This window comes from Chamaea fasciata, unplaced genomic scaffold (genome assembly GCF_029207755.1).
Source record: "Chamaea fasciata isolate MVZ Bird 193981 ecotype frontalis unplaced genomic scaffold, bChaFas1.0.hap1 SCAF_2, whole genome shotgun sequence".
Taxonomy (NCBI): domain Eukaryota; kingdom Metazoa; phylum Chordata; class Aves; order Passeriformes; family Sylviidae; genus Chamaea; species Chamaea fasciata.
Genome location: NW_027094087.1, coordinates 16,219,533 through 16,232,520, shown reverse-complemented (window position 1 = coordinate 16,232,520; position 12,988 = coordinate 16,219,533). Strand labels below are relative to the sequence as shown.

General features: G+C 58.1%; 3 protein-coding genes across 5 annotated transcripts; 1 reads left to right on the top strand and 2 right to left on the bottom strand.

The window, feature by feature from the left end:
- Positions 1 to 79: 79 nt before the first annotated feature.
- On the bottom strand, positions 80 to 4,608 carry LOC136305872 (ragulator complex protein LAMTOR1-like). Of its 2 annotated transcripts, none has more exons than XM_066209194.1 (5): positions 4,428 to 4,608; positions 2,603 to 2,748; positions 1,548 to 1,625; positions 971 to 1,097; positions 80 to 685 (listed from the first exon to the last, which is right to left on the bottom strand). In XM_066209194.1, exons 1-5 carry the CDS (start codon positions 4,467 to 4,469, stop codon positions 593 to 595), a joined length of 486 nt encoding a protein of 161 aa, XP_066065291.1. In that variant the 5' UTR covers positions 4,470 to 4,608; the 3' UTR covers positions 80 to 592. The 2 variants fall into 2 exon arrangements, with proteins under 2 accessions (XP_066065291.1, XP_066065297.1); XM_066209200.1 differs by lacking the exon at positions 4,428 to 4,608 and adding an exon at positions 3,118 to 3,214.
- A 3,797-nt stretch (positions 4,609 to 8,405) lies between these two features.
- Positions 8,406 to 9,848, top strand: LOC136303148 (transmembrane O-methyltransferase homolog). The gene is made up of 3 exons (XM_066206827.1): positions 8,406 to 8,667; positions 9,106 to 9,302; positions 9,492 to 9,848. Exons 1-3 carry the CDS (start codon positions 8,406 to 8,408, stop codon positions 9,846 to 9,848), a joined length of 816 nt encoding a protein of 271 aa, XP_066062924.1.
- Positions 9,849 to 10,129: 281 nt separating this feature from the next.
- On the bottom strand, positions 10,130 to 12,922 carry LOC136305819 (anaphase-promoting complex subunit 15). 2 transcript variants are annotated; one of them, XM_066209140.1, is made up of 4 exons: positions 12,505 to 12,922; positions 10,740 to 10,799; positions 10,521 to 10,658; positions 10,130 to 10,379 (listed from the first exon to the last, which is right to left on the bottom strand). In XM_066209140.1, exons 1-4 carry the CDS (start codon positions 12,550 to 12,552, stop codon positions 10,332 to 10,334), a joined length of 294 nt encoding a protein of 97 aa, XP_066065237.1. In that variant the 5' UTR covers positions 12,553 to 12,922; the 3' UTR covers positions 10,130 to 10,331. The 2 variants fall into 2 exon arrangements, with proteins under 2 accessions (XP_066065237.1, XP_066065228.1); XM_066209131.1 differs by lacking the exon at positions 12,505 to 12,922 and adding an exon at positions 11,809 to 12,208.
- Between the last annotated feature and the right edge of the window lie 66 nt (positions 12,923 to 12,988).

Here is a 12,988-nt window from a genome sequence, read left to right as displayed (position 1 = left end):
TGTGTACCCCCCCACCACCAGGGCATGGCTCCCCCACCACGTCCATGCTGTGTCCAACAGAGATCAGTGGAGACAGGCACTGGATGAACGTGGCTTTATCTACTGTGGCAAAAAATAATAGTTATTTTTTAAAAAACAAACAAAACCAAAAACAACCAAAATAAAGGTCTAAACATGTAAAAAGGAGAAGGGATGGTGTTGGAGCCACCAGGCCCCACGCAGAGTATCACATCTGCCTGGCCCCAGCCCACCTGTCCTGGTGACCCGGTACACTGTGCTGAGCCACACCAGGGCCTCCTTGCACCGGCTGTTCCCTTTGTGCTCATCCCTGTGCAAGGCAGCGTCCAGCCGACACAGCCTCCTCCCCATGCACACCCATCACCCACCCACGAGGAGGAAAAAGCCTCACGCAATGCAGGTGGGCTCAACGTGCCAATGATGGGCGCCTTGGCATTTAGTAGGAAACAGGATTATCTGTCCAAGTTCTGTGGCAGCAGCATGGGGAGGGAAGGGATATAAAGAGAAAAAAAAAAAATGGGCAAAAAACCAAAAACAACCCAAAGCCGTGAAACAGCGGTGGTGGGGGGCAGATTCAGGGGATGCCAAACTGTACAACCAGTTCTTCTTTGGCGTCGACACGGATCTGTGAGAGCGCACTGAAGGCGTAGGCAGCTATCCGGGACACCTGCAGGCACGAGGACATGGCTGTGTCACCGGTGGCTACTGAAACTCACGGTTATCCCAAAGAAACTGTCACAGGTGGCTAGCCTCCAGCCCTAACGAGTCCCCAAGCCTCTCCTGGGCTTTGCTCCCACCTCTAACAAGGCCTAAAACCTGACCTAGGCTTTGCCCTCAGCTCTAACAAGTGGCGTCAGGAGGCAAGCCAGGAGGACATCACTGCTCCTCCAGGATGAGGATGTGTCTCTGGGGAGCATCTCAGGGGCTCAAGGCTCACCCCAGCCCTGCTCACCTGCTGCAGGTCTGCGAAGGGGACAGGGTCGCTGGCGAGCACTTGGTGTGGTTGGTTCGTCAGAGACGGCAGCAGTGGGAGTTTCTTCCAGTGCGTCAGGTTGTTGCTGAGCATGGCCAGGCGTGTGCTGTGAGGGGAGAGCAGCGAACATCAGTGGCATGCCAAGACATAGGAACACCCAGAAGATGGGTGCTGCACCCCCAGGCATGTGGCACCCCCGGGGGGAGAAAGGGAGAGCACTGGTGCTGCACTCACAGCATCCAGCCCTCTTCACTCCCTGCAGTAGGAGGATGAGGGAGCTTCCAGCTCTCCCACACAGGCAGCTTTCAAGCAGAAGCAGTCACATCCAGCCCCCCACCATCCGCCCCAAGGGCTGGGTGAACACAGGAGTCCTGGGCTCTGACACCTGCACTGCCACGGGCCTTCCCCGCGCAGGCTGCACCCTGCTCTCCGAGATGCGGCAGCCCTTCTACATGCCGAGTTCACCCCCCCAGGCCAAAACCCCCAGGACCTGCCAAGGGACACACACGGCTGGGAAGGGACTGCGGGCACCCCAGGGGAGAGGCACAGGTCCCACCTGTACTGCCTGGCTCTGTCCATGTACTCATGCTGCTCCATGCCCTGGGAATCTGCTGCTGACACGTCGATGATGTTGCTGCAGAGACACAACAAGACAGTGGCTCCCACTGGAGGCTCACTGCTCCCCCTGAGTTCCCTCCCCCTCTCAGAGCATCCTCTGACCAGGGCAGACAAAATCCAGCACCCGCCAGCACCCTAAAACAAACATCTCAAGGCCAAACTCGCCCAATGAATGCCACCAGCTGGACACAAGTGTGCCAGGCTGGAGTGGCTGTTTGCCAGAAAGGAAATGCCAGGGACCGTTTGCCCACAGCTGCCCTGGGGCAGAGGCAGGCAGAGGCTGCAGGAAGCTGGGGGCTAGTCTGAGCTCTGGGGAGCTTGGCATGCAGCCACCTGAGGGAAAAAAGGAACCACTGCGAGGACCGTGTGCTTGGCAGATGTCCTGAGAGCCCCGGTACCGGGCCCTGGGCTCACAGAGGACCCCGGCGCTTGCCCAGGGCCTTGGTGCAGCCCCACTGTGTGCACCCCACAGCAAAGTAGCACTCAGAGCTGCTGTGGCCCTGCATGTTGGACACACATGTTGGCAACTAGCTCCCCAAAGCCAGGCAGAGGAGCAGAGGGGCCTACGAGCATCCCAAAGCCCTCCCAGGCAGGCTGGACACTGCCCTCTCCCCACATTGCTCCTGCGCATTTGAGGAACAGCCTCCTCAGAAGGGAATACAGTGCTGCTGCCCCCCCAACCACTCTCTCCACATCCCCATGGACTCACTTTCTTATCCAAACCCTGCCCCTATTTCCAGCCCAGAAGCCAAGGGGTTACCTCATATCTGGGGTCTTGTCTCTGTGTCCCCATGGGGCTCAAAGCTGAGGGAGGGGGCTGTCTGAGGGCAGAGAGACATGGGGGGCTCTGCCAAAGCCCCCCCTTCCCCTCAGCACATATGGCTGATCACCGGGGCTCACAGCCAGGCAGCCCCCCACCTGCATGGCACATCCAGGGTCACCACTGGTCCCCGAGGCGTGCTGCCGGCCCCATGGGCACAGCCTGAGGCTTACATGGCTGTTTTGGCGAGGATGGAGGACAGCATGGCCTGCTCATCGGTGCGTGCCGACGGGAGGTTGTGATAGCTCTGCTCCGCTCCATTCAGCACCTTGTTGGGTGGGCTGGCTGCCGGCTCCAGCAGCCGCTTTGTCTCTTCCTCCTGAGTGAAAGGCAGGAGGAAAATCAGCCCTGGCTCCCCCACACCAGCACCATTAACCCCACGGGACGATGCGACTCTCACCCTTCCCTCACCTGCCAGTGCATCCCAGTGTAACCCAAAACAGCCTCGGCTCTGCCAGGCACCTCTTTACCCAATTCTTCTGCTTTTTCCCAGTTGAAGCCCCCCCACCCACAAAGGCAGCAAGTGTGGCTGAAATCAGGCAGCACATTTGGAGTGGCCAATCCTGCAGGCAGGAGTCTGCAGCCACCATCAACCTCCATGAAGCCCTGCAGCTAATGAGGACCTAGTGTGGCCTCACCCCTGACTCGGCACCTCAGAGAGCCCACCCTGGCACAGCAGGGGGCTCACCTCTGCCACGTGAATCCGACCTGCCATAGCCCGGGGACTGTGTGGGGTTCCCAGAGTCACAGGGCATGTTCCCCCACTCGCTCCAGGGCATGCAGAGCTGCAGCTCAGCCCTTGATCCTCTGGCTTGTCTGAACGGTGCTGCAGGGGCTGTGAGAAGAGCCCACCAGGGAGATCATGGGCACAAACACCCAAGAGAACACAATCACAGAATCAGTAAAATTGGAAAAGCCCTCTGAGCCCAACTGTTCTCCCAGCACTGCCCACCACCAAACCATGGCCCCAAGTGCCAAGTCTACACCGCTTTTAAATCCCTCCAGGGATGGGGACCCCAACACTGCTCTGGACAGCCTGTGCCAGCGCTGTACAACACTTTTAGGGAAATTTTCCCAAATATCTAACCTAAACACTCCATGGGTTTAAGCCTCAGAGGCCCTTTCCTCCCGTCCTGCTGCTTGTTCCCTGGGGGCAGAGCCAGACCCCCACCTGGCTCCACCCTCCAGCCAGGGAGTTGTGGAGAGTGAGAAGCTCATCCCTAAGCCTCCTTTTCTGCAGGTCGAGTGACCTTAGCTCCCCCAGCTGCTCCTGGTGCTCCAGCCCCTTCTCCAGCTCCGTTCTCTTCTCTGGACATGCTCAAGCCCTTCCATGTCTGTCTTGTCCTGAAAGGATGCTCAGCCTGTGACCCATAGTGAGCTGGCACTGCAACCACTCTTCCACACACGCCATCGGTGGCATCTCCACCTCCTCCCCGGCCAGAAGCTTCCTCTCCCCTTCCTCCTACTGCAAAAGGCTGCTGCGATACTCTAGCCCAGGCCCTTCTCCTTTCTTTCTCACGACACGAGTGGGGACGGGCTGTCACAACCGAGCTCTCGCCGCACCAGCAGATTGAGTTTCGCGGGACAGGTGACAGCCCCAGTTCTGGCCCGGCCCCCGAGCTACGCCGCAGTCACGCTGTCCCAAGAAGGAAAAGCTGGCGCTGCTCCCGCCGGTGCCGTTTGAGGCCTTGGACTTACACCTGCAGCGGGACGGGGGAAGGGTCTGGCACGAGCCCCGCTTCCAGCCCCCACGCGGCACGCGGGGGACACACGAGGCGGTGCGATACACGCGAGGAACGAGTGACAAGAAGGCGGCGACAGGCGGGAGCAGCAGCGCCCAGAGACTGCCCGGGAGCGGGGAAGCGCCGGGTCCCGCCGGGACGCGCGCCGCCTGCCCCCCCGCGACCGGGCACCCCCGGGGAACCGGGAGTGGGGACGAGCGTCCCTCCCGGCGCCGCCCCCGCCGCGGGCCGCGTGTTCCCCCGGCGCCAGGCCCACCTGGTCGGAGGCCTCGGCCTCGCTGCTGTAGCAGCAGCCCATGGCGAGCGCGACGCCCGCTCCGGCACGGGCCCGCCGCGCGGTCACGTGATCGCCGAGCGAGTCACCCTCTGTCACGTGAGCGGCGGGGAAACGCGCGCGCGCGCATACGCGCGCACGGCCGCGCCCGCCACCGGGAGCGCGCGGTGGTGTCACGTGGGACGGGACGGTGCTTGTCACGCGACCTTGCGCGCGCGGTCACGTGTCTGCTTCCGGTGCACCGTCCTCCCCTTTGGGAGTCCATTAATAACTGTACCCAGTCGGGAGGGGGAGGGGGGAGGGACCAGGGGAGGGATGATTTTCCTGCTTTTCCTCCTTCAGCCCTGTTACAGCAGCTTTTGAGAATTTGAATTCCCTTTGGAGGGTAAGGAAAGCATGTTCTTGTTGCTCTGTCTGCTATGTCTCAGTGCAGTCCGCACTCTGTTTAGAGTCAGGTTTGGAGGCAGAACAGAGATTTCCAAGAAGGCCTTTCAGAGACCTGTCCCAAGGGGGAATAGTCGTGAGTGGCATGGAACGTGTGAGAAAATTGGCCAATTTTTTGAGAAATTCTCTGCTCCAGTGGTCTGGGAGTTCACCCCTGAACAACTACAGGATTCTGATAAAGTGACAGAATATTCGCAAGGAGAATGCTGTGGCCACTCCAGAGATGAGCAGCTTTCTGCAGTGTGTCGGGCCCTGGCTACTCTTTGTTGGACACTGGTGGTCAGTAGACAGCACCCTCGGGGAGGAGGAGGAAACAGCAACAGGCACCGTGGCCGCGCCAACTGCAGCTGAAGCGGGGGAACAACCCATGCTGGGAGCAGTCACCCCTGCATGGAAGAAGGGATCCAGGACAAAATCAGTACGGTTAGTGAGGGATGGCAAAGCAGGGCCCTCAGAACAGGAGGAGGAGGCAGGGCCAGAGAAAATCGCCTGTCCATGTCCCCGGGTGAGCTGTAGGATGTGTGAAAAGGTTCCAGCTGCCAGTCAGGTGAGCCCCTGGTGACCTGGCTACTCCAGTGCTGGGATATCCTGACCCACGATATGGAACGGGATGGTAGTGAAGCCAAGCAACTGGGATCCTTGTCCTGGGATGTGGGCATTGACAAGAGCATTGGGAAAATGACAAAAACTCTCAGGCTCTGAAGGCAACTCCTGTCAAGCATGAGGGAAAGGCATTCTCTCAGGGATGATCGAGTAGTGCACTGAGGCAAGTGGAACACCATGGAACAAGGTGCCCAGTATCTTGGAGAGAATAAGCTGTGCTGGAGGTTGAGTCTACTGTAGGGATTTAAATAACAAAGTCCCCTGTAGGCCCAGATGTCCAGTATACACAGTCCTTGTGGCACAAGTTTGTACAGAGCACGCCCTTTTCATGCACCAACTCACTTTTGAATAAATTGGCAGAGGGAGCCATCTGGTATCATCTGTTGTCGGGAGGCAGGGGCTTTCACATGAATCTTTTCTTTTCTTGTACCCCCCCCGTCATTTCTATTGGTGGTGTTACTGTTCATTTTCTTACAGCCAGTAAATTGTTCTTATCTCAACCTGAGATCTTTACCTTTTGTGCCCCAAATTCTCCTCTCCATCCTGCTGCTGTGGGAAGGGGGAGAGGAAAGCAGGGGAGTGAGAGAAGGGGCATGGCTTGGAGGGTCTCAGTGGGGGCACTGAAGAGGGGAGTACCATTCCTAAACCACAACAGATCCCAGTGCCCCAACCCTCCACACCCCCAGTGCTCCCAATGCCCCCATGGTCCCTGGGCCCGCAGTGTCCCCAGTGTCTACTGATTCCCAGTCTTCCCAGTGCCCAGTGCTTCTGGCTCCCCGTGCTCCTGTTGCTCGGTGTTTCCAGTACCCAACGTTCTCAGTGCACAGTAAGAGGACTCCAGCTCCAGTATCAGGACCACAGCTCCTATTACTACACACCAGTATTGGGACCTCACTACACTATTGGTACCCCAACTCCAGTATCAGCACCCCAGCCCAAGGCCCCCTTGTGCAGCCCAGGACTACCTCCCAGCCCCAGCCTAGCCCCATTTCCGTTGTATGTTGATTTGAAAGCAAACCAGTGGGAGATCCCAAGTTATTGCAGTGCATCCCTACAACCAAATGGGTGTTTCCATTGTAGGGAAGGGGTTTCAGTTTCACCCCTGACTTTTAAGGAAGAAGAACCAGAACTTTCTGTTCTCCCCTCATTGTAACTGGCCTAGTGCCACCATAGGGGTACTGGTTGGATCTTTGAAATGTACCTCAAAACTTGTAGCTGTTTCTGTTGGGAGGCAAGCCAGGAGACCCTCCTAATCCATTGAGTACATAAGAAAGAGCACAGAGGTGCTCGGTGCTTTTGGGTGTCTTAGCCTGGTGTAAAGGGGTTTCCCTGAATCTGTGCGGGGCTTTTGCTTTTGTTTTCTATTGTTTGTTATTTTCTATTTTAATTAAAACCTTTTGCTTTTCAAAACACACCCGATGACCCGACTTGCAATTATTCTAAGCCATTTCTGGGAGGTTGCAGGTCAGCCCTCAGAGCTTGATACATCTTTGTTGGGGCTTATAACACACTGGCTACCACGCAGACTGTATCACCAAGTCAGAACTACAATTTAATAGGAAAATTCAATAAAATGCAGTAGAACAAAACCACTGACTAAGTCAGAATACATCCTGACACCCTGTTGGTCAGGGTGTTGGTAGCAGTGCGATTAAACGGTGGCTGCAGTCCTCCTGGCGTGACAGGTGTGGTTCTGTTGAAGCAATGATCCTGTAGAAGGGGGTGGATTTCTTCTGAATGTCCAGTGGTGGTGTAGAAGGGTCTGGCCTTCCTTTGGGAATCCAGTGGAAAAAGGCTGACTTTGGTATTCCATATTTTATCCAGGTAGGAATGCTTGGCTCCTCCCCTGAGTGGAGCATCTCACAATGGGATGATGTATCTTGTCAGTCATGCAGGGAGCCTCAATGGCGCATTAACAGAAGATATCCTCCTGCAGAAAGAATTAGTAGTGGAAGGGATAGAGAAAACTGCCCCACCTGGTTTTAACAGCTGGCCCAATAACAGGAAATCTGCCCCTCGCCCCCCATCCAGGAGTTATGATGGATGGGTCATGGAAGAGATCAAGAACACTGCCCCACCTGGTTTTCACAGATTGTAATAGAATACATACTTTTGGTTACGTATTGCATTGTAACCTAAGACACATTGCCAGCTGCACTGAGCTGGTAACCGGAGCTCTGATAGCAGCTGCAGCTGAGGTGACACCATCAATAAATAACTGAGTGGCAGCAGGATTCCACACAGGACTGCCTGCCTCTGCCTGCCTGGAGTGTGGGGACAGGTAAGTGCCACCCCCATTGCCCTATCCTGTCACTGTGGCTGGGCACCCCCAACACCTCAGGGTATGGGCAGCAGGGTGTGGGGAGCAGGGTGTGAGGTGCAGGAGCAATGCTGGACCAAGGTGGGGATACAAGGGGTTGTCCTGTACAAGGCCCCTCACAGCAGCGCAATCCCCTGGGATGCCAGATCTGCCAACCCAAATCTCTGGACCCTGGCAGCAGGGTCCCCAGCACTCCCCAACCCTGGCACAGGGACCTCCACAGCATCCTGGGAAAGGCATTCTCTCCCTGCAGGTCCAGCAGCACTGGAGCCCAGGGAAAGGTACTTCCAGGGGGGGCACAGTACAGCCAACTCATGGCATGAGTGGGAGCTGTGAGGCTGGCACCCTGGGAGGATGCCCTACCACAGCATCCCCTGTGAGGGGATAGATTTGCCTTGTTATGGTTTAGGGCTCACAATACTTCAACGGTCTCTGCGCAGGGGAGATTTTCAAAGCCTGGGCCCAAGGTTATCCTACTGATAGTGGACACAAAGGGTGCAGAACTTACCATTTGGCAGAACTCCCAAGATAAGCAGAAAACTAAGAAAGTCAACTCAGTAACTGTGCAAAAATCACAGCCTCTCTCGCTTGTGATGGTGTCTCCGGCAATTGCCCTGGCCTTCCTGCCCTTCATTGTCACCCTGCTGATCCGGTACCGGCACTACCTGATGCTGCTGTACCGGGCAGTGCTGGTGGCCTGGCTGCGGGACCGGCTCACCGGCACCTCGCGGGAGCAGCGTGCCTTCCAGTACCTGCTGACACATGCCATCCCTGGGGACCCCCACCACATCCTCCAGACCTTTGATCAGTGGTGCTACCACTGTGAGCACCTCAGCTGTGTGGGGCCTGACAAAGGTGAGTGCCACCCTTTCTTGCCCCCACCACACGGCCATAGCACCATTAGTATGGCCACAGCACCAGTGACATGACCGTGGCGCTGCCAGAATGGCCACAGCACGTTGGCACAGCCACGGCACCACTGGCATGGCCGTGACACCACTGACACAGCTTTGAAAGTGTTGATGTGGTCACAGCACCATTGGCATGGCAGTGGCATTGTTGATATAGCCATATTATCGTTGGCATGATTGTAGCACCATTGATATGGCCATTGCACTGCCAGCACAGCCATGGCACTGTTGGTATGGCTATGGCATCATCGACCTGGCTGTGGCATTTCTGACACGGCTCTCCTCCATCCCTCTGGGCACTGGGAACTGCTTGGCACCTTCGCCCTGCCCAGGGCTGGGGTGGCACAGGTTTGTGGGTGCTGAGAGGCACATGCCATGTCAGGGCGGATTGTGGAGCGGGTGCTGTTGGAGCAGGCACCGCTGCGGGTGCTGGAGCTGGGCACATACTGTGGCTATGGCACCGTGCTGCTGGCACAGGGGCTGCCCCCAGGTGCCCGTCTCTACACCATCGAGGGGGACCCCCGACACGCTGCCGTGGCCGAGAAGGTCATCCGCCTGGCTGGCTTCAGCGAGCAGATGGTGAGCACCCGGGCTTTGGGATAAAGCCCAGCTCTGCACCTGAAACTGGGGAGGAGACGGGTGGGCATCCTTTGCTGCTGTGGCAGGGACTGCGCCACCTGCTGGGTAGTATATGCGGGAAGAGAAAGGTCCTGTCCCATGTGGACCTCTCACCACCCTGTGAAGCAGGGTGGTGGGTGGGCACCCTGACACTCTGCCCCAGCGACTGAGGGTGCTGCAGCACAGGTGGAGCTGATCGTGGGTCCCTCGGAGGAGGTGATACCCCGCCTGCGGGAGAAGCATGGCCTGATGAATGCCAACTTGGTCTTCATGGATCACTGGAAACGCTGCTACCTGCGGGACCTACAATTGCTGGAGAGCCACCAGCTGCTGGCTGAGGGGGCCACCATCCTGGCTGATAACGTCCTCTTCCCTGGGGCACCCCACTTCCTGCAGTACGCCAAGACCTGCGGCAAATACCACTGCAAGGTGCACCGCACCAGGCTGGAGTATTTCCGCGGCATTCCTGATGGTATCGCCGAGCTCCGCTATACTGGTGCCCACTGAGCGGGCGGCAAGCCTCTGCCTTGTGGTGGCCACGGTGACCGTGGCAGTGCCAGCTCCCCAAGCCCCTGCCGCGGCCTCAACATGGGCTCTGAAGGAAACGCAGTGGCTGCTGTGGTCTGTGGTGGGGCGCACTGGGTGATGACGGGGCTCATTCCCCATAGTGCTCCTACAGCGCACAGGGAGGTCTGCCAGGCACACCAGTGGATGGTGGGGAGCAGCCCTGCATTTGCCTGGGTGGTACCCCCTGCTTGCCCTGGTGGCCTCAGACACCAGATTTGGGGTTGTTTTCTTGAAAACTGAGTTTATTAGAAAAGATGTGTCAGCTCCAATGTGCCAGGTGGCAGTCTCCCCTCTGGCTCTCCTGGGGGCTTTCCTCCGAACCTCCTGCCCCGCACAGCAACCATGGCAGGGAGAGCTTCACTGAACTGTCCCCCAGAGCCATGGGGGGCAAAGGCTCTCCCCCAGCCTCCAGTTGTGGCAGAATCAGATCATCCACTGGTCCTGATCCTGCTCTGTCCCCTCCATGTCCACCTGGGAAAGAAAGAGGTTTGAGATCTCCCACCAGAGCGAGAACCCAACAGAGGGAGTGAAGGAGAGAAAACAGCCCCCAGAGCTCACGCTCAGGGTCGCACACACTTCACATCCCCTGCTTTGGGGTCTCATACTATTTACCTCATTGATCTCCCCATCATCAGGAGACTCATTATAGTCATTCATCTCGTCCATATCCTGCATGTCCTCATCATCTTCTGAGTCCTCTTCGCTGTCTTCATCATCTTCATCATCCTCCTCCTCCTCCTCATCATAGTGCTGTGGACACAACAGCTCCAGCAACCCCATCTGCCCCTCAAGCCCTGTGGCAACCCCCCACTTCCCTGCCCCCACACCCACCTCGGACGCTGGCTTTCCTATGGGCACCAAATTGTTGTCCTTCTCAGCGATGCTCTGGAGCTGGGGAAGGGAGAGAGGCGGGTGAGCACCCCGACAGCTCCATGACGGCGCGGCAAGCAGGCCCTTCCGTCTCAGCTGCCGGCTTGTGTCGCTTCCTGACCACGCCTATTTCCAGCCCGAGTCCCGCTGCCTTCCTGGCATTCCCCAGCCAAGCACGGAAGAGCAGCTACACGCATCTGCCTGAACACCATGGCACCAGGCAGGGTGGTCCCAGGGCGGTCCACGCTGGGGCTGAGGGGGTTCGAGGTGTCCCCGTGTGTGGCATGAGGAGCTCAAGCACAAAGCTCATGTATTTCATTATCAAAAAAGAACCAAATCTGAGACATCTGATCAGCCAGACGATCAGCCAGCTTTAATTAAAGCTCAATTAAAATACGTCAGCACCTCCCACCCAGAGGGACTTGGAACATCTTCTAAGTGCTGGCGGTTTAATTGATTTAAACTTTATTATTTAATTATAAAAACTTAATTACTGAGACAATTTTTTTAAACTGTAATCAAATAGGTGTTTTTTCCCCCATACTCAGGGGCGCTGCAGCAACCAACCGCGCTCACAGCGCAAACACTTGTCAGTTACCAGGATCAGAAACTGCTCCTCGCCTCCCTCGAGAGATCAGTTCATTAATTAATTGGAAGATGCTGCAGGAATCGCGGTTCAGCAGCATCTTATCAATTAACCCCCACACAGTAAACGGGGAGCTCCGGTAACAGCCCGCACCGAGGCAGTGTGGCACACGGATGACGGATACGAGAGTAGCGGTGCCCGAGCCGACGCTGAAACACGGGCACAGTCGGTGAACTGAACACGCGGGGGGAGCGACGCACCGGAGGAGCCCCGTGTGCCGGGACGCCCGCGAACCCCCACGCCGGGCACTGCCTCCGGGCTGCAACGAGCACGACGGCTGTGCCCGCTGAAGGAGCGGGGGCCACTTCACCAGCCTTGAACCCGTTCCCGGCCTTCTGACACCCGGCCCGGCGGCCCCACATCTCCCCCTAACCCGGTGCCCACCCAGGCCTGGTGCTGCTGCTCCTGCTGCTGCAGCTCGGTCTCGTCAACGCACGGCCGGTCGAGGTTGAACCAGAGGGACTCGGTGAGGCGGGGCAGGAGGGAGGGGAACAGCGTGGACATGGCGGGAGCACCGGGAGCAGCACCAGGCTGGCGCCGGCCCCCGAGCCGGAAGTGGAGCCCCACCCGGAACCAGTTACAGCGCACGGAGCATGCGCAGAGGGAGGGCGGTTGTGTCTGGCGGGACCAGGCCCACACGGGTAAGAATGGGGGCGTGCCCTAGGGCGGCGGCTGATTGACAGGTAGCAGGGCTGATTGACAGCCCAGGGGCTGGGCCCCGCGCGCGTCCGAGTCTGGGGCCGCTGTGACAGCCCGGGCATACGTGACCCCCCCCCCCAATGGGGTGGATCTGGGACCCAGTTGAGGTCCCAGAATATCTGTGCCCCCCTTTGGGGTATCTGTGACTAATGGTGGGTACGTGACCCCCACGGGTACCAGTGACCCCAGTGAGGAGGTATCTGTGATCCTCATGGGGTATCTGCTTCTTTGGGGGTAAGTGCCATCCATGGGTTGGGGTATCTGTCATCTGCCCGGGGGGGGGGTATCTCTGAGCCCACTAGGGGGTATCTTCCCCCCTCCTCAGGGCATCTGACCCCGGGACACGTCTGGCCGCCCCATCATGTGTGACCTTGGACTTACCTGCCACTTCCAGGGTATCTTCCCTCCCTTCCCGCCCCAGGCAGGCATGTCTCACACTGGAGGGTTTCTGTCGCTCCCCAGCCACAGGTGACTGCTCTCCCCCAGGGTATCTGCTCCCCCCTCCATGGGGCATTTGTGATGCCCTGGAGTACCTGTAATTCGATGAGGGTACTTGTCTCTACCCTGTGGCCATCTGTGACCCCACAGGGGTACCTGTCGCCACCAGCAACCTCTCTTACCTACTGTGGTGTTCCTGCCTCGGCCACTCACAGGGACCCTGTGGTGTTGGGGGGCCAGGTCCTGCCCCTTGTGCTGGTGTCAGGGATTCAGGCCACCTCCCACGGGAGGGAAGGAAAAACAGCCCCAGGTGGATTTTGGCTGGTGCTGGCCCCAGCCAGGCACCAGGAGGATGAATTCCAGTTGCATGCAGGGCTGGAGGGGGGCCATGATAGGCACGAGTGTCAAGCCAGGTGTCACGATCCGC

Bases quoted from the DNA above. Each gene is read 5' to 3' on its own strand.
- LOC136305872 (XM_066209194.1), bottom strand. From the start codon at position 4,469: ATGGGCTGCTGCTACAGCAGCGAGGCCGAGGCCTCCGACCAG. The intron at 1,626-2,602 runs GTAAGCCTCAGG...GTGTCTCTGCAG, and splicing joins ATCCTCGCCAAAACAGCCAT to CAACATCATCGACGTGTCAG. The intron at 1,098-1,547 runs GTGGGACCTGTG...CTCCCCTCACAG, and splicing joins GACAGAGCCAGGCAGTACAG to CACACGCCTGGCCATGCTCA.
- LOC136303148 (XM_066206827.1), top strand. From the start codon at position 8,406: ATGGTGTCTCCGGCAATTGCCCTGGCCTTCCTGCCCTTCATTGTCACC. The intron at 8,668-9,105 runs GTGAGTGCCACC...ATGCCATGTCAG, and splicing joins CTGTGTGGGGCCTGACAAAG to GGCGGATTGTGGAGCGGGTG. The intron at 9,303-9,491 runs GTGAGCACCCGG...TGGGCACCCTGA, and splicing joins CTGGCTTCAGCGAGCAGATG to CACTCTGCCCCAGCGACTGA.
- LOC136305819 (XM_066209131.1), bottom strand. From the start codon at position 11,928: ATGTCCACGCTGTTCCCCTCCCTCCTGCCCCGCCTCACCGAGTCCCTC. The intron at 10,800-11,808 runs GTGGGCACCGGG...TCCCTTCCCCAG, and splicing joins AGCAGCAGCACCAGGCCTGG to CTCCAGAGCATCGCTGAGAA. The intron at 10,380-10,520 runs GTAAATAGTATG...TTTCTTTCCCAG, and splicing joins ATGATGGGGAGATCAATGAG to GTGGACATGGAGGGGACAGA.